We start from the raw sequence: 26,562 nt of genomic DNA, 5'->3' as shown, positions 1-26,562 counted from the left end.
TAGGAGGCAGTGGTAACAGCGAGGTAACCTGCAAGGGGAAATAATTGTGCTAAGACTAAAAATAACAAGAAAAGTGCAGTTTTATTGGCATCTATGTTGGTATTGGTACTACTAACAATTTCAGTGTGATATAAAATATAGGCAATTTTCTTTTAAGATAATTGTATTCCGCTTGGTTCGATTTGAAGAAACAATACACATAGGTTTTCATCATTATTACCAGAAAATGTATGTCAACTGTATTCCGGTTGGATGACTTCCTTTCGATCTTAATCGGACTTTGCTGCATGTGATGCTGTCTTCCAAGGTCTTACGCTTAGTTGTTTTTTTTTTTTTTTTTTTGCTTGTAGTCACCAAAATAGCAAACAGTTTCGACGTTACAATTGTCGTTGTCGAATACTTTTACGAACGTTATGAACGTACATTTAAACGTTCTGGAACGCCGCAAAAAATTATGAAGTCCAACTGTGTCAACATTAAGGCATATTTTTATCTTCTCAAACAATAACTTATTATAAAACGATTTTATTTGGGCTGACATTGCAGAGAAGAAATTTATATTCCTTTTGTGTGTACACTCAACAATTATTTTCTGTATGGGATTCGAACTCTCAGTTTTATGTGTTTTGTATGTTTTATTTGTATCTGAATACGTATTGCATACCATTTTAGCCATCATTTAGTTAGTAGCTTTCAGTGCCTACGAGTACATAGTAACTATAAATACATATTAGGCCGTAACTTTTACTAGCAATTAGCTAAAAATGTTTTAGTTTGCCAAACACGAACCCTAATTGTCATCTCCCAACAAGATAATTATGGAATCTAACGCATAGCTTTGAAAAGAAATATCCTAAAGAGATAGATGAAGTCAACGCACTAGAAGTTGCAAAGACAAAACCTGCAAGTGTATATGCAGAGAAAATTCACAAAGAGAACATACAACTAGTTTAATAACAAATAAGATTTTTAAAACTGAATACCCCATATAGCAGAGTAAATTGAAAAATAGATTAATTTTAAACGAGTTAGGAGATAAATTGTTGAAAAATATGGATGATGTGTTTGTGGTGGACCTTGACTCTATCAACAAAGATCTGGAACAATTGGAAGCCGACATGCAAGAAAATCAAGCAAAACAAGATATAAATGAAAATATATTTTTGGGTCCCTATCTATATCAAATTTTCTGAGATTTCCATCGTAGGCTCTATCATTTACAAATTTAAAGAATGATCAAAAGATGCAATTGTAAATTCATGTTGTACAGTCGTTAAACAAAGATAGTATAGAGCCTACAGAATGCAAATAAATTATACGTCATATCAAGAACTATTGCGTACCCTCCAGAATGCAAACAAATCATACATCATATGTACAAATATCGAGTGACCTACCGTTATATATATATATATATATATATATATATATATATATATATATATATATATATATATATATATATATATATATATATATATATATATATATATAAAGTTTGTAAGGGTTGTTTAGTTAATAATATTTTAAATACTAAATTCCTTATCAATTTTAAGTTCGCACTTTAAAGATGGGTCATTATAATGCATAAATTGTTTCATTCATGGGTTTCAAGGTCACGAGTTCTAACATGAGAGGCCAACCTGAACTAGTTCCTATTGGTCGGTGTTAGAGCTACTAATCTAATGTATAATACGTGTACGGAATTGCTGTGAAACATTCAAAGACATTTGGATATATAGCTGTATTTGAATTACCGTGAATCATTGAAAGGCATTTTTGGGATTATATTAGTGATTTCTTCTGTACTGTTGCCCCAACAGTATATTACCGACCATCATTAGGAGTACATTACAACTCATTCGGATTACTCGAAACTATTGGAATTAATAGAACATTTTGGATTTTAAGATGTCATTCACCATACTGCAAGTTAATTTTGTTTTCTTTCACTTGGTTTTTAGGGCAATATATTAATATTTTCAGTTTAATAAAACGTGTTGGCTTTGCTATTTTTATATACTTAATTTAAGGCCATAGAGTCATAACACTATATAACGCAAACAATATATATATCAAGAACTATTGCGTACCCTACAGAATGCAAGCAAACTCAACATTATATCAACGACTATTTCCTACCCTACATAATAGAAACTATTAACCCAAGAAATTAACTTTATCGCCAATTATTATTAATTGAACATTAATAGTGATACTGACACACTTTTATTTGAAAACGTCCTTTACACATCAGAAACAAATATTTTGCTACAAAATGAAATGAAGAAATTTATTTTTCACAAAAAAGATTCACAAAGATATTATTACTTTTTGTTTCGTTATGACTACTACATTTAAAAATGTAGGTACTGGATCACACTAAAAACGTTTCCTCATCTCTTTCGCTTCTTTCATTCATCCCTCTCATTTCAATACTTTTATGTGCGTCTCCTGTATGGACTTTTTCCAGAACTCTTTCCTGCATGTTCGTTAATTAATTATTTATATTCATAATGGACATGAATTTGTAAGTCCAAAAACTTTTGATAACATCCTTTTGCCGTGTATCCATTCATGTAGTCTTGGCAATAAAATATGCTTAAACTAAATGGTCTAAAATCTATATTGAAGAGATTCTTAAATTATATTAGTTATCATGATAGATTATTTTACTGTACTCGGCTTTAAGTAATTAAAATAGTTTCTAGATTTCTATATTGGCACTTTTTTCTCGATTCTCTGTTTCATTATCTTTTTGTAGAACAACTGCATCGTTATTGTATTGCATTTCGTGCCGAATACTATTATAGTATTAGTTTGTTTGCAGTTTGGGTCATGTAGGCTATTCCTACGGCTCCAACCACGACAATTGTAATTTGATCATATTGTGTTTACGCTGTGAATAATGTTGATGATCGAGCGTAATTATATATATATATATGTATATATATATATATATATATATATATATATATATATATATATATATATATATATATATATATGTATATGTATATATATATATATATATATATATATATATATATATATATATATATATATATATATATATATATATATATATATATATATATATATATATATATATATATATATATATATATATATATATGGTTGTCATTACTAATAAAATCAATTTGACTATTCAGACTTATTGGTATTTTGTTAGTAAATTTTGTTTTATTAAAAAAGTACGGAAATTAAATTTATTTACTTTGCTTTGAAACACTTCTTAATCTGCAAAAATTTATGACCCAGATTACATCAGCTTTACCTGGTATTTGAAGCAAAATTATCATTTGTTTAAGCTGTGCAATGGTTGGGATCACGAATAGTAAGCGAAAGGGTGTAAGTTCCTCTCCCGCCGTCGTCCGATACGATTTTTAAATGCGAATTTTTTCATTTTGAATGAACGCTATTGTTTTGAGCAATTTTAAAATGTTTTCAATTATATTTGTACAAATTCAAGTCAATAGTCATTATTAACATAAATAATATGGGTGGAATGTTTGCTGCTTTCTGTTTTTGATTTCCGTAGAAAGAGGAAGGAAAAATTAAACTGTGCCTCCACGTCCGTCCTTTCGGTCTATCCCACATTCGTTTCCGCCCAATTCCAATGAATATAATTGAATTTTGACTAGATTTTGAATGCTGCTAGATATTCATGAAATCGTGGATAAATTCGACTGTCAGCGTTCTACGTCATCGTTTAGCAAAGTTATACCCTCTGAATTTCGGACCATCAACTTTGGTTTCCGCACAGTAACTGCCTTAGTTATTAGATTTCAGCCATATTTGGAAATGCAGCTTGATACTGATGACGCTTTTGATAAGTTTGATTTTCAGCTTGCTGCGTCATTTCTTATCAGTAAAATGCTGACGGATTCCAGACTCATCAACGTACAATAACTCCATTATTATTATCATTATTATTATTATTATCATCATCATCATCATCATCATTATTGAATATCACCAGAATTTGCTCTGCATTTAGACACTTATGAGATCATGGCTGAGTTCAATGGTCAGCTTTCTTAATCATAGTTCAGCCGACTGATAAATCTTAATTTTCAGACCCACCCACCTTCCATGTTCAATACATTTTTCCGTATTGCACACTCAAAACGGTACATGCGAATGTGTTCACTGTCGTCCGCGAGTCGATATTCTTAGACACACCAAATCAAACTTGTAAGCGCATTGGTCCTTGTATAAAAGGAGTGTATGCACACAGGGCCGGCGCTACCATATAGGCAAACTAGGCAGCCGCCTAGGGCGCTGATTTCATGGGGCGCATTTTTAAAAAAAATGTATTGTTTATAAATTTTGAAATTGATATTTTCCGGGGGGGGCGCCATAATCTAACCTTGCCTAGTGCCTAGGACGCCAGATAGTCTGGCCGGGTCTGGAGCCGGCCCTGTATGCACAGACTGTACGTAAAGGTTGGCTCTGACCTTTAGACCTTTTTTCGAGTTCTGCAAGCAAACGATTTTGCAGTGACTGGTTTAGACCAGTGGATTGGTTTCTTCCAAGAGATTTCAAAGCTACATGTATTCAAATTAGGTTATGAAGATGGTTCATCTCCCTTTTGTTTCAAGTGGTTTATTTTAATGTATTGGTAATAATTTTCATAATCTGGACAAATTGTAAATCAAGAAAGGGAGCGAAGTATAACTCGAATACTCTGATTCCATCAATGGATTGAAAATTATCTCCCTTGCATTACTAATCATTGTTTAATAAGCATCTTGAAAACATAAATGGCAACCTTACGGGTGCTGTTTCCTTGACGTTATTCGTCCAGCTTAAAGTCCTCTCTGTAAGAAGGTAATATATATATATATATATATATATATATATATATATATATATATATATATATATATATATATATATATATATATATATATATATATATATATATATATATATATATATATATATATATATATATATATATATATATATGTGTGTGTGTGTGTGTGTGTGTGTGTGTGTGAACATGCTAAAAAAAAATGTTAGTTCCAGAAGGGAACTAGCGCCAACAGAGAGCTCGCGATTGACCTTTGACGTACAATTTTCGTGACCTTGCGGACAAGTGTCAGACTAAAATGGTACATTCTTCTTTAAGTAAAACTAATCTCTTGCATATACATCAAATTCAGGCACTGAATTTTTCCTTGCCATTTATTGCTATAATGTCTCCATGGGCAACCATGTCTCGCATGTCAGTTTTATTTTTTGTTGTTGTTGTTGTTGTTTTATTTGATTTTTGTTTGGGTTTTTTTTAAATTTAATTTTGAAGTTTTAATCCAGGGAATCTCCACTTCGTCCTTAGATCCAGTTCTTGACAGATGGAATCAAGTTTCGGATGAAAGAAAACTGTAATTAACTTGATAATTTATCATTGATTGTGAAAAGTACTATCTTCGTCGAATTAAATACAAAGTTCGTCGATTTTATCTACATTCATTCGCATAAATAGACAATTCTCTGGACAAAATCTGCAGTCAGTTAATAACTGAAAAATAATCAATGAGTTGCTTGACTCTTCTATAGCAAGTGACAAATTTAACTTGCCGTCTCAAAACGCTAACATTTTATGTATTTATTGTATAAAACAAAACCTAATTGGTGAAACCAGTCTAACAAATTTTTGCAAATTCTAAATCGAAACTTTTTAGGAGAAAACCGCCTACAGGTGTTTATCTCTTTCTTAAAACATTTTCCACGCATCAGAAACGAATCAAACGCTATCTTATGAAGCATTTTGCAATTTACTCTGCAATAAATTTGAGGAGGTGATCATAAAAATACGAGTTTATATATGAAAGTAATATATATATATATATATATATATATATATATATATATATATATATATATATATATATATATATATATATATATATATATATATATATATATATATATATATATATATATATATATTACTTTCATGTGAATGTGATTATATGACTTGCCTTCATACTGTTTACTTAGAAAATATCCATGTGCTTCCACCCCAATTATATATTTTCTTTATTGCATAATCTTGTACTTGGACCAATGGCCTTACTAGCAAAGCGATCAAGTTCATCTTCCTATCCTGTAACTAAAATCTAACAAGTCTAACAAAATAACCTAAATCGAAACATTTTAAGAGAAAAGGATCTATAAGTGCTTTGATCTTTAAAAAAAAATCTACCACTCAAATTTTGAAACTGACGCTAGCGAAAGATTACACTCTAGTGCATCTCTCTCTCTCTCTCTCACACACACACACACACACACACACACACACACACAAACACACACATACCGACATTTATGTCTCTCCTACCTGGTGAGTCTCGGATTCAGAAATTGTGAGTATGTGAGAAAGCTTGCCAGTAGCTTCTCGTGGGTCGGTGGTTCTTTCTGGGGGTTTTCCCGGGTTCTTCCTCCACCATTAATACTGGTCGCCATGTATAGCCTATCGTGTGCTGAAAAGGGCGTTAAACCCTACAACAACAACAACAACCTACCTGGTGAAATTTGTATTTTGCTTGCACAGAAACTCTGCAAACGTAGAGGTTGCTTCCTGTCTTCCAGTCTGTTACAGTAATGCCATGGTTCCGCACAATACATGTGTTTTGCCTGGATAATATAACCAGCCCCTAGACTTTTTAGACCTTATTTCTGCCCCAGTAACTTCGAGGGCAATCATATCCAGTTGTATTACTATTTAGACAAGACAGTATTGATTATTAACTGGTCATCAGTAAGTACATGATATGTATTTGAGTACTGAACATAATGTAAATCTGATGTAAACCCCATTTATTATTTACACTTACTCGTCCTATATTATCTTAGTATACTGCAGAATTCTGTAAATATATATCTCAACAAGCCACGGAATCGTCCATAAAAAGAAAGATGAACAAGTTTTCGGCACCTGTATCAAATGTAAGATGTACTGTTTATACACGTGTACTTTGAATCGAGTAGTTCTAATATTGCAGGTACGCGACACGCCATTATTCACAAATGTAGGTTTTTCAACTTATATATCACTTGTTATACAACGACAAATTTTGTAATTTAACAGGAATAATACTCGTTCTACTTTTTTTTGGGGAGGGGGGCCTGTTGGCAAAAACTTAGACTCGCGTGTGTTTAAAACCAGTAGCTCCTCAGTTCCGTGTAGATCAATGGTAAATACAATGACGACAGGCTCTAAAAGAATATTTGCCTTATTAAGACAGTCTAATTTCGATCATATTAATACGAAGAAGATAATTAATTAATTAGTTTAATTTTCACATTGCAGTCTCCATTAAAAAGACCTCGAAGTTTGTTGAACTTTTCAAACAACTAAATTATGGCATATCCAGCCTAAAAACAATGAACTCCATCATAAATCATATCGCAAATAAAATAAAATGAAAATTTTATTAAAAGGAAAAATAATGGCACAAAAAAATTATATATTCATTATATTTAAAACAAGTGAATATATAAATAATTCTAAATTCTTACACCATGCAGAGAAAGATTTAATATAAAACATTAGATGAGAAATGTTAAGTATATGCAAGGCAAATTATAATTAACATTTATAAATCATAATATTTAAACTATAGGAGCTGATTAAATTGTCGATTTTCGATCTCGTTTACTGACAAATGAAATGAATAGATTGATTAATCACTTGAGGATAAAATTCGATTTGCTGTTGATGAGTCATATTAATTTGGAATTGTGACTGCGAATTTATAATTGGACAACCAGATGATTTTGTTGTGAAACTAGAACATGTAGTCTGGTTGTTTTTGGACAAATATTTTGTTTAAAAAAATTGTTCTACCCTTTAAACGCAGATTCAATCCATCACGTCAACACTTGCATATTTATCATCGACCTCCAACGCGCAACTCGGACATTGTTCTGGAAGCAACGATGACATCTTTTTTTCTTTCAGAAAGTGTCTTTTTGTAATATCAGTTACATAAATATGGCAGTTTCTTTACTTTTTATAATCTCTGCGTTCATACGGCTAGCAGTCTTTTATAGCTGACGATGTATAAGTTTGCTTGGTTTACAATTTGGGCTATAAGTATTTCACCGATGCTGGAAAGGATATTATATAACAAAGCGAATAGATCGATTACGTTAACTGTGTGTGTACATATATGTGCACTGGTGCAGATATAGTATGGTCTTCAGTTACTAATGGACATCATTGTAATGATGTTCGAGTCCAAAGGACATTTGTTTTACACATGTACGAGTAGAATATGTTCAGCCTTTGTTTCTAATGTCACTCAGTCATCTTGAAAGCCGTTACAAAAGGAATTTCACTGTCTTCTTCCATCGCCAAGACACTAATCTCTGTGTCACCAAATATAAATGCAGCCCCCAAAATACGCTCCTCCTTGGTTGGATTCGGTATGATGATATTCAGTTCGCCAAGAAACTTACATCCGGGGTCTGTAATAAATTTGGGTTCCTTTTCTTTTGACGTGTACACTGCAAGATTGACTTCTCTTTGGAACTCAGAAGTAGTATTATACGCTTCTATTACTTTATGGCCTCTTTCAACTGCTGTATCCATTGTGATAAAAGGGCTGAAAACACCCATACATCTGGCTATTCCATTGACTATGACTTTCTTGCTCTCTGGATGTTTTCCGTCCTCAAAGGTCGGAAATATTTCTACGCCGTACGTGTAACGCAATACCCTAGATTGTATCGTTTCCGGTTTCCGACCAAATATTACGGCTCCATTCATAACCGAGAGACCGGCATCTTTCGGGATAATCACCTTTAATCCATTCTTGTTATGAAATTCCCCACGCATCACATCTTGAACGAAAGGAGACTCAGAAAAACCGCCCACCATTAAGATTAGAGTGACCTCCCTTCCTGCGCCTTGTGACAGCATGGACTTAACATGGCGGATGATGTTATCGGTTACTTTTCGGAACAAACTCCGCATCAGATCCGGATGAATTCGCATTTTGTCTCTCATTATGGTCACATTGGAACTATGAACGGATTCGGTCACGCAGGTTTTGAAGTCATTGCTAGTCATCTCTCGACATATTTCATTCAAGGACGCCGGGAACTTGAATAATACATATATAGAAATATTTTATATTTTCCTGGTAATTATCTAACCAGTACATTTATTAAGCTATTCACATCATTCTTCCTCATATTCTAAATTTTCTAATATAGAATTCAAACTTGCTCGTCTTGAAGAGATTTTTTTGTTGTTTGTTTTTTTAAAATATATTTCTTTTTATAACATATATACAAGTAATGTAATCCATTTATGACTGAGCTCTAAGTACAAGTAAAAATATTTGCTATTTCAAATCTTAAATAAACATCTAAAATGTTCCCATAGTATTATTTACTTTCAAAAATAATAATATCACGGTACCTTTAGATTTATCTTGTCCTTTGTTTCCAGACTGAGATTCCTCTTGGCCGACTCAAATTCTCTGAACAGATCAAGGTAATCGTACACCTGTGTTTTCATGAATTTGTGCATCACGGGGCCGCTTACTATACTGACCAAAAGTTGAAGAAAGGTCATGTCCACCGCTGTCCCTCCCCAAGGACCACCGCTGGCTTTGCATACCTCCTTTAGGCCCCCTCCCTGAAGTTTCTCATGAATTGTCATATCCGCAGTGCCACCTTAGATATATACGAATGCAAATGCAAATACTGTATTGTACTTGTATAAGGTGAGGATTTAATTTTGACTGTATTAGCAGATATGAAAACGGCGCAAAAAAATTAAAGCATCTGATGATATGCTGACATATTCACATACAATGGACGGGTTTAATCTTCAACCAGGATACCGCTATAATTATTCCCCTCCAAATACTGCACATAAGAAGTACCTATCATGATTTGGTATCGTCTTTATACAGTTCCCTACAGTTCTTTGCAAAATTACAATTTAATCGATTTATATCTAATCGCCAATGACTAGTGAAGAATGTTAGCCATGAAAAATGTGATGTTTTTTGGATTTTTAACGTAGCTTTAACAATTTTTCAGTCATATCGCTACGATGTCTACAATGTGGCAGTTTATAGTGATGTCTAGTACTGGGACATCATGCCGCAGACATGTAGCATGATGGCCCACCCAGTCACATTATCCTGACACCAGGCCGACCAGTCCTAACACTAACCTCTTAATGCCGAGCGCCAAGCGAGGCAGCTGTTAGTACCATTTTTGTAAGTCTTTGGTATGACTCGGCCGGGGATCGAACCCACGACCTCCCGTACATGAGGCGGACGCTCTAACTACTAGGCCACCGGAGCGGTCTAGCCATGAAAAAAGTATTATGGTTGTTTTATAATTTAGACGTAAATTGGTACTTCTTCATTATCGGAATTCACCAAATCTGAGCTCGTTTTTAATTTGATTATCGTTTTTGTATTGGAAAAGTGATCTTTACGAAACATACATATTCCAAAATATATAGTATCACGTATTTTAAGTTACTATTAATTACATACGAACTCTTTCTTGTGTTAATTAATTCTGTAATTAATAGTGGTAATAAATGTATGTGCGTTCTGCTTTCGCTAAATATGCAACATACCTCGAACATGTTTGATTGACAGATGTCAAGTGTTAAAAAGCGGATAGCGCATCATTATGATTCGACGATATCAAAAATATATATGGCACTGAACTTCAGACAAAAACATCCATTTAAGTGCGCATCATCAATCACATATATCGTTAAACGTTTAAAAAATATAATTTGTTCGTGTTTTGCGATGGAGAAACAAAGGAAATCATTTGGAAACTGAGCACTGCAAAACATAGATAATTAACATCCGGTTCGATGTCATTATAGTTACCATACCTCCAAGATCCACTACCATGTACTTGGTCCCGGGAGGTGAGGCAGAAAACTGTACACTTCCAACTTGACTGCAGAATTTGTCAACTGGAAGATACTGGCAGAACATTGATGCAGCTTCCGGTTCCAGAGCTATGCATAGTTGATTGGATGGAATCCCAGCCTGTTTATAAAATGAAAGGTGGTGCGACATCTAAATATTTATATCTGACAATCATGAAGAACTTTAGGGAATCGAAATCGTCTCAAAAGGCATATGCGAATAAGTTCAAGTTTTTACTACACTATCATAGTTGTCAGCAAAGAATAAAATACGCATTAGATATATTAAGACGCTCTAAATAAAGAAAAAACATTATCATGATAAATGTATCGCATGTGGAACGACTCGTTGTGACATTTTTGCGAGTAAGTTTTCAAACGTTATTCTGTCAAAACCTTGGTACCTTTTCCGCTGCCTCCCTCATGAACTGTTTGGCGGCATCACTCCAGATTGCAGGAACAGTCAGCACCCAATGGATCTCAGTGTCCTTGACCCCTGTTCCCTGCTTCTCTAACATCTGGGTCATGTGATTTTTCAAGCTTCTTATTGACAGGGAAAACACGTCAATGGCGGCCATCTTCTTACCCGTTTCATCTTCTATCATAGAGGTTTTCTTCAACCCCTTAAATATCAAATGAGAAATATCTTACATGAGATACACATAGGCCATGATGTAGATGACGATTTCTTTAATATGAGATAAATGTCTCTTTTATTTGCACAGTGTTCATTTCATAGAACTCCGATTAGCTGAGGGAACTCCTTGAGATATTGTTGTGCATTTTTGTATTGTGTGTTTGAAGTTTGGTCCATGACTGTATATTTTTAGATAGAGCTATAAATAGAGTGTCAGCTAGTTTTAAACGCTGTCTTGATGCTGGATCTGTTTACAAGTTTGGAGTAATTTTCTGATGGATGGTGGAGAGTTGAGTATTGCGACATAGGTCAGGTGGGTTGTATATCGACATAAGTCAGGTATTATGAAACAAGTCACATTGATGACTTGCGACAGAGCGTCGTAATAGAGTCGGGGAGATATGTAAGGAGAAAATGATACAATTATTCTTATTCCTATTTCCTGTTCTTTCTGTACATGTATTTTCTGATGTCCTTTTTTAGGCTCGAATAAACAGTAACACAAGAAAGATTATTTAAAAAAAAAAACAAGCTTTGAAAAAATACAATAATTTATTTCAATGGAAAAATTCTGTAAAAATGAGAGAGAAAAAATATGACCTTACGGTTTTATAGAATCAAATCCAAAAATAATCCAAGAATAATCCAAGAATAAAATCTTAGTAGTCCTAATAACAAAATGTTCTACTGATTTCACGTTCGAATCCCAACGAAGAATCCAAGATGGAAGACGATGACGTATGCTGCAATCTGTAGTGTTGAAGACTACAGTTCCTTGTAGAAGCAAGAATTATCACTCCGGTATCTGATAGCTGAATAACATTTTATAAAGAACTGTCCTTGTTCCACAATATTACATGAGCACACGTATTTTCCAGAAAAATAACAGAATTAATCCTTTTGAATCCAAGTAATTTAAAATAACTCCAAACCAAGTAATTTGAAATAACTCCAAACAGCACAACATACAACTAACAGTTTAACAGCCCTGCTTCTAGTGAGATTTATTCTATAAAACCTGCGTTAAATCGTATTCCAAATGTAAACAAGGGGTCACGTGATCATCTTCTGAAAGCTTATAGAAAGCAAGTACCTGTTATAGATCACGTAACCCCAGTGTGACCCTGACGAAAACCAATCAATTTAAAATAAAATATAACTTGTTTACGAAGGTTACTACAGATTCTGAAACAAGGTCAGGATTTAGATCAACACTTGGTATTTATAAACTAACAGTCAAGGTCAAACTATTTTCTGGAAAAAAGTATCATCTCTAGTGAATAAATTTACATTACAATATCATGTAATGAAAAATAAAAATTAATAAAAAAAATAGAAATGACAAACAATTAAATTGAAATAAATATATATTAAATTAGATATAATTAAATCAAATATGCATAACAATTTAATAATTTGTTTAGATTTAATTTGAGATGAATCATTTATTAAAAATATTTTCTGGAATTACGAAGTGCTCACATGACTGTCTTCACTAAAGCAAAATGTTGGGATTATCATGAATTCATTCAAAGACATTCTGGACAATGCCCTGGTGATAAATTCAAGACGGTTGGCATCTCAGCACATTCAAGGATATTGATACATCAGCACATTCAGAACCTGGATTTCAATCGGAACACTGTTCCTTTGGAGTAGTGATAGAACTTGAATGATTTATTTTGGATTTAATTCATAGTAATCTAAGTTCCTCTTAAATTTTCATTTTACAACTTCAAGAATTAAACTATTTACTGAAGTTGACAAAATGTGTTGGTATTACTTATTTCTGTTACTTAGTTTAAGACCATAGAGTCGTAACAAAACGAAGTGACATTTTGAAGAAGAAAACGATCACGAGAACATTAAAAGAAATGCTTGCATTAATTTTCTACTGTGTAATTTATCGATGTTCATGTATATCAAAGCCTTTGTACCTTTTGTCAAATCTAGTCTTTCTCTAAATGGAATAAGTACATTATCTACGACGTTTCCTTTACGAATTAAAATTGATTTTAAAATATGAGTTTACAAATTTAATGTGTACATATATACATACATACATACATACATACATACATACATACATACATACATACATACATACATACATAATGATGACTTTGTATAGCGCCTAATCTTTAGAAGCTCTAAGCGCTTTACAACATTAGACAACACCTATAAGATAAAAAACACATAATGATATGATTACAAAAACAAACACCATGAAATCAGAAAACATATGCTGAGAATATTTAAGGTAGGAAACATTATTAGGTCTTTAAGTTTGTTCTTACAGTCGAAATAAGTGAGTTTTTAGAGCACTCTTGATACATACATACATACATACATACATACATACATACATACATACATACAGACAGACAGACAGACAGACAGACAGAAATACATACATACATACATACATACATACATACATACATACATACATACATACATAGCGTGTATGTGTGATATGGATTTTTAACGTAGCTTTAACAATTTTTCAGTCATATCGCTACTATATCTAGCGTGGTAGTTTATAGTGATGTCTAGCACGGGGGCATCATGTCGCAGATATGTAGCATCATGTTCCAGCCAGTCACATTAGGCTGACACCAATCCGACCAGTCCTATCACTAACCTCTTAAAGCAAGATCCAAGCGAGGCAGCTGCTATTACCTTTTTATGTCTTTAGTATGACTCGGTCGGGGTTCAAACTCGCGACCTCCCGCATCCGAAGCGGAAGCTCTAACCAATTAGGCCACTGGAGCGATCCATACATTTTGAAATATATGTATGTATTTAGGATGGTATGACATCGCGTCTTTAAACATAAGTGTTTTTGTCCATTTCCTTTTTATGGCTGTACATGGTTAGTACCTGTGTATTGAGAATCGACACACAAAGAAGCATTTGTTCGTTGATTTTCAGATATGTGTATACATTTATGCCTATATCCAGGCATACTATATGTTTCTAAGAGGACAGTTGGCTAGTTGGGGAAGTATAGTTATGTCGGGGGGAGGGGCACTTAGCTTGTATTTTGCAAATTGTTCTATAATTGTGCCTTTCTGATGTATGAAAACGCTGTATATATACTGTAATTAATTGTCTCATCAAAATTTCATTTACAGAGATTTATTTTAACACAATAACAGCATCATAAATATTTATCGCATTGGGAAATTCGATTCCTTAGAAAAGAATGTTATATCCATGATACACTTTCGCGAAATGGTATGTCAATAACTTTTTCCGATGTTAAGGTAACACGGAAGTTTATTTCTTGAGCACCGTTTCCTTGTATGTTAATTGGACCACTGTAACCATGATATTTCATCATTAATAAGTGTTGGTCGTTTTTATGACCTTGAGTATGATCGACTAATGTTGTTATATGACCTTCAGTATGATAGACCAGTGTCATTTCTCCGACTAAAGGATGGCAGAGTGTTTTCGCCTGCTGATTAATATAGCAAAATGCTTGACACGTGGTGGACGTGGTGTGGGGTGGCGGCATTTTAGTTGCTTGGAGTTTGTAGACTTAACGAATCTTTATTCCTAACCGACCATTTTCTTTAGTGAATAAGTGAAGAAAAGTGTGTTTTATTAATTAATTCTTGATCTGAAAAGTGCATCTGGCCAACGCCAAAATCCACCCTACTTGATTAGTCCTACAAAAAAAAGACATACCTCTTCATCTTGCAGTTTCATCTTAAATCGGCGGAAATAGTAATACTTCGCGTTTGTTCCATCCATGCAAAGATTCGAATATTTATCCTCGGCTTCGAATCCGAAACTGTCAACTTCCTTATTTTCGTTCAGCAGAAGAATTGTTGGAGTTTTCAATGACATCAGATTCTTTTTCCCACCATTCCATGCCTGGGGCGCAGAAATTTGTGTCGGGTCGCGAGCGAAGTCGTGCTTGAATTGGAACGCGTACCCTGAATATGTCGTCCCAAAGTCGATGGCAACCACAAGCAAAGCGTCTGCCCCTCGTGTAGACATCTTTCTGTCATAATGATATTGAACAAAGATGCAATACGTTTCATTATCGATGTTTATTTTGTATTTGCTCAATTCAACTAGTTCTATAAGTTTGCTTGTTTTGTTGTGGGGAAAGAGGCGATTTCTTTAATGGCACTTGAAGCACATTATTGGCAATATCATGCCTAGGAAATGGGAGCAAAAGCACTTTTCCAAAGACTCGCCGTGGCACCAGCATATGTATATATATACAAGACATATATAATGGCTGGATATTGTCCTAAAAAATGATTAACTGCTGCTTCTATATTCGTTTCAAAACAATACCTGTTTGAAACGGATGACACAATAAAGATCTCTCTACTGTATAAAATTTAATGTATCAATGTGACGTGGAATACCAATCAATCAATGGAGATAAATCAATTAATTTCAATAATTTTAAAATACTCATTTTGAAGGAAAATGCTGATAGTAACGGTCGGCCTCCAATGAATCAATTTGGTTTAAAAACTGAACATAATTTGTCAAAAAGGGAGTTCATAACAGCAAAAAGTTGTACATCAAAAGCTAATCTTTCGTGGAACTAATCATAGAAAATTAAAATGTCATATGCACAAGAAATTACCATTTTGGTCCTGTATCCAAATTACATGCTTATCTTAAATGCATTCTCCCATCCGGAATTACGTTGCCCTGTGAATTTTCAAGTGTCAAGATTATGGTGGTGACAGTAGTGGTGGTTAAAGCAGAGGCGTAGCTGGGGGGGGGGGGGGCAGGGGGGTACATATGTCCCCGGGCGCCAAGGTACAGGAGCGCCAAAATGAGGCTTACAACGTTACATTATAATAAGTAAACAAGGGTAATATTCAAAAATGTGATTAAACGGGGAGGGGGCTGGGGCGCCAATTTTATAGTTCGTCCCCGGGCGCAAAATATCATAGCTACGCCTCTGGGTTAAAGCAATCGACTCCTCGTTTTACTGTATTTATCGGTGCATCAACATTGTTTTATTGTAGTTATCGGTGCACCAGTATTATCCATTTTGTCAATATCGAATTCTTCCTTTTATTTTTCATGCAAAGAAGACAAATGTATATACTGCGGTAAGGGAATTTTTCAATACCAACAAAAGTGTTTGCTACTTGAACACATTCCTCTGATTTCTCGAAAATAATTATCGTGAATTTGGATAAAGCACAATGCATATTTGACTCTGCATAAGTAAGCTAATTCAATGACTTCTTATTGTAAATACCAGCCTCCCGCGGAATCCGTGTCCCAGGGATCTGTATGAAAAGCCCGTTAAATACATTACGTGTACCCATGCTGCTGTGACTGCGTGTACTGTGGTGTTAAATTTGGTTTAAAAAATTCATATATTCAGTAATGGCATTCTCATTGCAGTTGTTGTATATTGCACCAATGCCTCCTTTTCAGAAAAATGGCACACAAAAAAAAGAAAGAAAACCTTTTATTAAAAAAACTGAACAATCTTGCCTATGGTTATCACGTGACAAACTATTTATAACATTTCGTGAACTTGTACACAGCGGTTTAGGAAAACGTAGAGTTGCGGATAGACGGACGGACGGAGAAAATCCCAATATCTCGCTGGGGTGAAATAAACGCCTATATGATGCAATAAACTGAGCCGGTATTTTGAATATACTTTCTGGAGTAAAAGAATCTCAATTTTGTTTAATTACATGAATTTATCAGTGTGATAGGCATACCTAATCTCGTACCAGATCACCTGAGAACACTCTCGACAACGTTTTTCTTTTCAAATCAAATAAGTACTGCGAATCGAATGTTTCAGATCGGAGCAAATAAGTACTGTCTATCGACATGTTTCAGATCGGAGCATCTACTTCAAAACATGGCTTTGAAGCAACTATAGAAACAGTGAAAATTTGGAACTAAGCGTTTCATTAAACGTAATGCAGACCGTACAGAAGAATAGGATAATTTCTCAATTTAGATTTACTTTCGTTTTGTCCTGATAATAACTACACCTCATTGACGAGTTTTAAAATAAAAAGAATGGTAACTGTGTAAGCACTCTATTGCCACTAACCTGTTTTACTTTCCTTATAACATGGATCGTTTCATTTTTTTAAGCAACAAAAAACACCTGTTCTTTGTTTTTTTTTTCTCCGACATACGTTGAGAGAGAGAGAGAGAGAGAGAGAGAGAGAGAGAGAGAGAATTAGAACATTGATATCACATTTAAATTAAAAACTAGCAACTTATGTAAATATATTTAGTCAAAATGCGCCCATGTAACATTTTCGAGTGTCAAGCAAAAAATAAACACTACAAATTGAAAACAACCCTTCTACTTTCTTTACTTATCCGTTTACATTAATTTACTTCCTCCTTCACGTTATCGGGTCATATGAAAGATATCTAAATTATAATGAATTTTATTGGTTAATAATTTACAATGTTGGATCGTCAGTTTAAGATAAACTTACCGTATAATGAAAGCAGAGATGAAACAGTTCACAACAGTTGTTTTTGTCCTTAAATCCTTAGATTACCAAAACAAAATTCACTTCCTTGCAATTTTTACCTCACAGGCCAGAGGACATGTTGGTCACGAGTTATCTTTCTTGATTATTCATGCCCATTGACCCGAGAATGTTAGTACCTTGTGGGTTTATCTATAGGACCTGACTAGCTGCAGGTTTAATCCTCGTCGTTATGATACCACTCACACATGCATTCCAGGTATACATATTTAGCAGATGAGAGAATGAAAACATGATTTCTATTTCAGCATATAGCAGTGATGGGTGCAAATGTGAATATGGAAAAATAAGTTGATATGTAGCAGCTAGATATCTAGCTTCATATATATATATATATATATATATATATATATATATATATATATATATATATATATATATAGAGAGAGAGAGAGAGAGAGAGAGAGAGAGAGAGAGAGAGAGAGACGGGGGAGATAAATAAATACATACATACATATATGGATGGATGGATATATTAGATAGATAGTAGATCAGGGGAGGTTTGCTATGTATGAAAATAATTGTACCCCAAATTTTCGCAAATTCGTAACTTTCAATAGGAACACCAACTTGGCTGTATTAGCTATTTATTTTCTTCGATGCTTAAAACCGCTCAGGTGGCCTAGTGGTTAGAGCGTCCGCCTCGGATGCGGGAGGTCGTGGGTTCGATCCCCGTCCGAGTCATACCAGAGACTTAAAAAATGGTACTAATAGCTGCCTCGTTTGGCGTTCAGCATTAAGAGGTTAGTGTTAGGACTGGTCGGCCTGGTGTCAGGATAATGTGACTGGGTGGGACATCATGCTACATGTCTGTGACATGATGCACCAGTGCTATAACTGCCACATTGCAGACATCGTAGCAATATGACTGAAAAATTGTTAAAGCTACGTTAAAAATAAAAATCACATCACATCGACGCTTAAAAAGTTCCACTCGATTAGCTTGAGAAATAGGCACATGCAAAGAAGTAGTATAGGGTGTTACATTCCTAACTCACTCATTATAACTTTCAAAAGATAGCATTCTGCTTTAACTTCTCACAGCAACGCTGATCGCATTTTCGGCATTTCGTTTCAGAAACGTGTTACCGAGACTGATAAGTGATACACAATTATGCATTACGACTCCTTATATCAAGTCTGCCATAAACTCTTGCAAACTAGGTCATTTTAGAAACCATACTCAGGTAGGCAAGGAATTTCCATGCCCAATACTAGTTATAGTAGCCCATAATCTCATTTTCCATAAATTCAGATACTCTTTTTACCATTTTTTAGATTAGTCTTTAGGTTGTTCAAACAGGAAAAGGCCTAATTGTCATCTCCCAACAAATTAAATGTGGAATCTAACGCAGGATGTTAAAAGCAAATATCCTAATATGATAGGTAAAGTCAAGACAATACAAGTTGCAAGAACAGCTCCTGCAATGACACATGCAGAGGAAGGACACAAGGAGAACATTCAACTGTATTGGAAACGGGGTTTTTTAATTTTAAAAATAGCAGACTGCATACATGATTTAGCACCGATGAGAGAAAAATTAAATAGTTTATTTGATAAGCTAGGAAAGATTTAATAAAGAGCAATTGTTTTGCACGAGTTTTGAGTATAAAATGTTGGAATTAAAGGATGAACTCTTTATGATTGATATTGACTGCACCATTGCGGATCTGGAAGAAACGGCAGATGATCGAGGAAGAAGAGACAAGTAGAAGACGTTACAAAAGGAAAGATGTTATTTGGGTCGCTATTTATATCAAATATTCTCTTCATAGCTGTCAAAGGTTGTATCATTTATAAATTTGAAGAATGATAAAGGGTGGCAACTGTAAACTGATGTGTACGCAATAACTAAAGTTTTGTGAAAGGTATTGATTAAGGTCAATGATGATATTTAATTAGGTCAAATACTAGTGTATTTTAGTCTACATTTTATTATTGTTTAGATTTCGTTTCATTCGTTTCTTTCTCATTAAATTACGAATACATGCATAAGTTGAACGTTTTTCGAATACTAATAAATTTTACCTCCATTTAATAAAATGTAAAAAGTATTACATTGCAGGCAAGTTCCTACCACACTTTCTTAAGATTTGCTAAAAGTTGCGTGAGCTATAAGACTTTCCGAAACACTTAATTATAGCATTTGACATGGTGCAATTGTGTGCCGTTGTTTGTAAAGCGACGTGATGTAGCAGGAAGAAGAAGCGCTGTACATCGCGTAGACACTGAGTCGTATCATATACAAATTTAAAAGAAAATCAGTTAATATGATATGGCAAGTCTGACAGAACCGTCATACACTATACCAGGGGTGACCCTTTGCGCGGCTTGAGAGCCGAATGCGGCAGGCCCGGCCTTAGGACAAGGCCAACGAGGCAACCGCCTTGGGCCCCGCGCTAACTCGCAATGCAGTTTTTATGCTTGCGGCCCCGTACTCATCGCCTGCTGTCTTGGGCCCCACGTGCTGTCTTGGGCCCCACACATCCTAGGACCGGTCTTGGCATGGGGCTCTTACACGCCTGTGCTCTTATGGCGTACCTAAAATAACTGGATTTTTATTATTTTCTTACTTTTTAATTACATCACAATTTGCTGAATAACACTGAATATCGTTCAAAAAAGATTATTTCATATTTGTACCATACAGATGATACAAAAACATTGCTAGGAAGGTGAGATAACTCGCGCGAAAACAAATATGAACGTTACCCTGTTGTAAGATTGTGCCTGCCGCGCACGTTTATTGTTTGCAAAAATATATGGATGGCTCTTTCCAATATTGCTTCCAGTAATGCGGTTCCAAGTGTCATCTAGTTGGCCACCCCTGCCCTTTACTAAACCTATCCAATCAAAGTGGCACACTTTTTGGTCTTGTTGCTGTCGTCCTCTTTGTTGTCGCTACTATTTCTGGTATGTATATGTGTATGCATGTATTTGGTCTAACGACACGTCAACACAATAGTTTTTATATTACTATCAATATTTAAGCTGAAGAATTGCAAAGATAAACAATATTTAGGAAGATAAACCATTTCAAATAAACGTAAATATGTAGAACCACGTTATTAACGTTGAAAGGTGAAGATTCTAGACTTATTTAAAGGACATAACAGAGTACGATATAAATATAAGGAAAAAAGGTCAAAACTATTAAAATATAGTGTCACAATTTGTTACATAATTCCCCATCCCCCATGTAAAATACATGCTCTTCTATCACGATGGTTGCTTTAACAAAGCGTGGTACTTACCTAACATAAATTTAATATTTTAAGCAAATGGATACGAATATATGTATACCGCCCTTTAGACCAACAATGAATAAATCAGTCATTATACCTTTCTGCAAATGATATCATAAATTGTCTTTTTGGAGAAAAATTAAGTCAGAAAAGATAGTCACAATTTTGTTATTTGTTTATGGAAGTTTCTCTAACAAATGTTTCAAGTGCGACTAGATGGTTCATCGTGCTTCTCTGGCGACCGAATCTACGTTGAAAGTCCGATTGTAGTTTGTTCAACTAAAGATGTCGGATGTCAATGCTCATTCGTTCCATGGGTTATGCAAATACAGCTTGATAACGGTATGGGACGATAGTTGGAAGGGTCAGAAAGATGATTTCCATGTTTAGGTACTGACATTAACTATTGCTTAACAGCAAATGCGGGTTTATAAAATTGTATCTGAAAATGTTTGCTAAAGTACAGGGAACTGAATAAGGACACATGGTACTAATTGTACGGATAAATGGGAGCCAGTCTGGAATTGGGTGGGGGAAAAAACAGAGTAGATATTGATTTGGCTGGCCAGGATTGGTTGATAATGAAAGTTAGATTTTAGTAAAAAGAATCATTTGAGAGATTATCCTAGTTCTAACTGAAGAAAGAGAGACATTGTTTTATTGATGGAATTTCAGTCCTTTATCAGACTCGAGTTTGGAACACTTATTGCTGAAATTAGCACCTGACTCTTTGGTGCGGAATTAAAAGCACATGTTTCAAACACATGTAAGTCCAGAAAATTCCGCGGCTCATATAATAATAATAATAATAATAACAAGAACTTTGTATAGCGCCTAATCTTTAGAAGCTCTAAGCGCTTTACAACATTAGACAACACCTATAACATAAAAAAACATATATAATGATATCATCACAAAAAACAAACAACATGAAATTAGGAAACAAAAAACATGCCGTAAATATTTAAGGTAGGAAACATTATTAGGTCTTTAAGTTTGTTCTTGCAGTCGTAATAAGTGAGTTTTAAGAGCACTCTTGTGTCTAAGTTCAGTTGGCAATTCATCCCATGTTGATCGGCCCTGGTATGCTAACGAACTTTTTCCATATGACTTCATTTTCATAGTGGGAATAATGAATATACGATTGTCAGGAGCTTAAGTATCTTGCTGGTGTGTACACATGGGTGAGGTCGGATAGGTATGTTGGACTGGAGTCCGTCAGTGAAACGTAGCACAGAGAACAAATTTTGTGTTTGATTCTGGATCGAACGGATAGCCAGTGTAGGGTACAGAGCAGCGGGGAGGTGTGCTCTGATCGTGGTACTCTAAGTATGATCCGAGCAGCTGTGTGTTGAACCTTTTTGAAGATTCTGGAGTAGATATTGAGATGAACAAGACAGAATTGAGTTACAATAGTCCAGTATTGAAAGTACTAATGAACACATAAGTGTTTTAGTGGCATCAGCTGAAAGATATTTGTGAATTGAGCTGATGCGTCTCAGCTCAAGATATTCAGCCTTGCATATGTTCATGACATGTTGGTGCAATGTGAGAGTACTGTCCAGAGTAACAACTAGGTTTCGTACTGCCTGTGTGAATTTAATGTTGGTGTTGCTGATATTTATTGTTTTGAGGTAAAGGATGTGAATGAGAAAGTCTTTGTGTTGTGATCAGCATGGTCTCAGTTTTATCATCATTCATCTGCAGCTTGTTACATGTCATCCATGATTTCACATCAGAAATGCACCTCTCTACACCTTGGATGGTAGCATCAATATCAGTTGGGTGGCTAGATTTGTAGATTTGGGTGTCATCAGCGTACAATTGGTGAGATACTGGATGACGAGCTATGACACTTCAGACAGGCTGAGTGTATAGAATGAAGAGAATATGTCCAAGAACAGACCCCTGTGGAACACCATAACATAGATTAACTGGGCTGGAGTGTATTCCATTTGCAGACACAATTTGTGTCCTGTTGACCAAGTTGGAATTGAACCACAGTAAGGCTATATCATGAATGCCAAATACATGCTGGAGGCGGTGAAGTAATATATCATGGTCTATTGTTTCAAATGTTGCAGACAAATCAGGGAGGGTGAGGACTGTAATCTTTCCGCTATCCAAAGCAGAGAGAATGTCATTAGCTACTTTTAGAAGAGTAGATTGTGTACTGTGGCAAGGGCGATATGCAGATTGTACATTGCTAAAAATACTGTTTGAATTCAGATGAGATACAAGCTGGCATAGAACAAACGTTTCTAAGATTTTTATATGAATGGGAGATTAGAAACTGGGCGGTAGTTCTTTAAATCGTTTTGGTCGAGTGTTGGTTTCTTCAGCAGAGGCTTTACAATGGCAGTTTTGAAAAATGATGGGAATTCCCCGGATGAGAGAGAGGTTTTAATAACATCAGTTAGTGAAGGCAATACTGGATCTAAGCACATCAAGCAGCAGTGATGTTGGAATTGGATCAAGTTCACATGACTTTGTTGCACTCTTCATCACGATTGTACGTACGAAATCCATAGAGACAGGTTCAAATGCTGGTAATGGATGCCCCTGAAATACCATTTGTACGGTGACGACGAAATTGTGTTGCCAAGCTTATCTCAAATGGTTTGTAACTTGTCACGGAAGAAATTTGCAAACAGGTCCGGAAGGTCGACTGGAGACAAAGTAGTTGGAAGTGGTGTAGATTTGTTCCTTGACATTAGCTTGTTAGTAATCTCGAAACATTCCATGATCTTAGTAGTGTAGTGGGCTGTTTTCGCTGCATGGACTATGTTTGTGACATTCTTCTTGGCGGCTTCATAGATTTGCTTATCAATAGTGAGTCTGGTGGAAAGCCAAAGCCTTTCAGCTTTACGGCGGTCTCTTTTAGCAGTGCGAAGCTGGTCCCTAACACTGCTATACCATGGAGAACACTTCTGAATTGATACTCTGCACTTGGTGGCTAGGGCAAGTTTGTCAAGCAATGAACGCAGGCAGTTATCGAGTTGTTCTGCTGTAGGAGGTAAGCAAGTTGTTAGGTTTGCTTGGATGTCATGCATTAGTTTGGTTCTATTTATCACACGGAGGTTTCTCTTAGTAGCAAGTAAAGGTGGAGGGTTAGGGAATGGTACGTCAAGATGGCATATAATGCAGAGGTGATCTGATGCAAATTCGTGTGATATCAGGGAGGACCGTAGAATATTATCATCAGGTCTGTGAAGAATCCAGTCTAAAATATGACCATGTTTGTGGGTGGGTTGGTTGACTGACTGTTTGAGGTTGAAAACAATCATGGAATCTAGGAGATTTGATGTGTTTGGGTTTCCGGGACGGTCAAAGTGAAAGTTGAAATCCCCAAGAATAATCAGGTTGCCACCTATCGAATTTCCATACTCCAGTAGATTCGGAAACTGCTCCAAAAAGAGAGATTCAGTCAGCTTGTTTCTTCTACTAGGGGGAGGGCGGTATAGGCAGAAAAAATGGACCGACCTTTGTTCCAGTGTGAGTCTGGTTTGTGCTCATTCAAACGATGTGTGGTAGAAATTTAAAGTTGTGGTGTGGTTAAGACGTTTGATCATGGAGTTCTTTATGATGACAGCAATTCCACCTCCACGAGAGTGGCGGTAGAACGAATTGATGGAGTAACTGGTGGGTGCTAGATCCGCGCACTTGGGCTCATCGCCTGATATTTTTAGCCATGTTTCTATCAGGAAAAAGACGTCGATATTCTGATCGTTGATAAAATTAACTATTTCTGTGAGCTTTTCCGGTGGTCCTACTGATTGGGCATTGAATAATACAATACGCAGAGATATCTCTTGGATAGTTGACACAAAGGTTGACGATTTAATAGGGATTTGAATTAAGTTATCGAAATTAACGGTCGAATTTTTAAATTGTTGAGCAGGAAAGGACATAAGGGAGATAACTGGAATTATTGTTTCTGTTCTATGCCGGCCAGCTTTTCTCTAAAAGAAGACGTCATCCAGGATGCGTCTATACTGATAAATATAGGTTTGATCATGAGCACTTAAAAATTTAAAATTATTGAATTTTTAATATCATAGTGTTTTTATAGGTTTACCATGGAAACTGAATTAGTACCGTGAGTCCATCAGGTGATTCACAAGTCGATAATGGATATCGTCTAGTCCTGCTGGAGTGTCAAGGTCTTGATCAAGGGAGTTTTGTAGTCTTTGAGAAAGAAATGTCTTTTGTAATTGTCATTGTTAGCAGAATGAAAATTTAAGTGAACCTTTTATTCTTTCTAAACAGCAGAACTGTTTTCTTGTTATGAGTTTTTAGAAGATGGTTCGGGCAGTCTATGAAATTTCTGGTCGACTTGTGACCAGTTCATCAAATTTATTCAAGTATTTGATATAAATGTCACCATCTAATTATCTTAGAACAGTACTGAAGGAACGTTCTGATAAACGTTGTCAGATATTTCGGTCAAATTTATTTCAGTAGCAACACTTGTATTCAGACTGAGGATAGTTTGAACTATGGGAGTAAACCATTGCACTTAAATCACCCCACTGGGTGCTACCCTAATGAAAATGACAGATGGCAGCAAACGGTCTATCATCTGCACACTCAAGGTATGCTGGCAAATTTTTAAGGTCAAGGAAATTAAAAGTAGTTTACTTGGTCACGTGCGGCCGTTCTTCTTTCTGAAAACTTTACGACAAAAAACTTAATAATGAAAAGGTTTACCAATTATTGTATTTGGATATTTGTATGAAATTACGTATCAGAGCCAGAAAAAAAAACAACCCAGTTCGTTCCAGTACAGATACTACACCCTTGTATAACCGATCCATATTAGGGTGATATAAAAAGTACAAAGTGGTTTAAAGATATGTACAAAACCCTTAAAACTAATACTACTCCTGCTACTACTACTACTGCTAATACTGCTACAACAACTACTAATACTACTACTACTACTATGACTACTACCATTACTACTACTAATACTAATACTGCTACTACTACTACTATTACTACTACTACTACTATTAATACTACTACTACTACTATTACTACTACTACTAATAATAATAATAATAATGTTCTGATACCTAAATCAAGACAAAAAAGAAAGAAAGAAAGAAAGAAAGAAGAAACCACTTAACATTTGTTTTGGAAATGGAATCATATGAATCACTTTTTCTAAATACCTAGTGTAAGATACTGGACTACGG

General features: G+C 35.1%; 1 protein-coding gene across 2 annotated transcripts; it reads right to left on the bottom strand.

Moving 5' to 3' along the window:
• Window positions 1-7,310: 7,310 nt before the first annotated feature.
• On the bottom strand, window positions 7,311-18,200 carry LOC149780586 (heat shock 70 kDa protein 12A-like). 2 transcript variants are annotated; one of them, XM_089937703.1, is made up of 6 exons: window positions 18,059-18,200; window positions 15,285-15,603; window positions 11,356-11,574; window positions 10,913-11,072; window positions 9,461-9,717; window positions 7,311-9,139 (listed from the first exon to the last, which is right to left on the bottom strand). In XM_089937703.1, exons 2-6 carry the CDS (start codon window positions 15,597-15,599, stop codon window positions 8,333-8,335), a joined length of 1,758 nt encoding a protein of 585 aa, XP_089793829.1. In that variant the 5' UTR covers window positions 15,600-15,603; window positions 18,059-18,200; the 3' UTR covers window positions 7,311-8,332. The 2 variants fall into 2 exon arrangements, with proteins under 2 accessions (XP_089793829.1, XP_089793831.1); XM_089937705.1 differs by having other exon boundaries at window positions 15,285-15,599; window positions 18,059-18,194.
• Between the last annotated feature and the right edge of the window lie 8,362 nt (window positions 18,201-26,562).

This window comes from Sinohyriopsis cumingii, chromosome 16 (assembly GCF_028554795.1).
Source record: "Sinohyriopsis cumingii isolate HCF-2022 chromosome 16, ASM2855479v2, whole genome shotgun sequence".
NCBI classification, from domain to species: Eukaryota; Metazoa; Mollusca; class Bivalvia; order Unionida; family Unionidae; genus Sinohyriopsis; species Sinohyriopsis cumingii.
The sequence above is the reverse complement of the archived record's forward strand: the minus strand, read 5'-3'. Positions and strand labels throughout refer to the sequence as shown.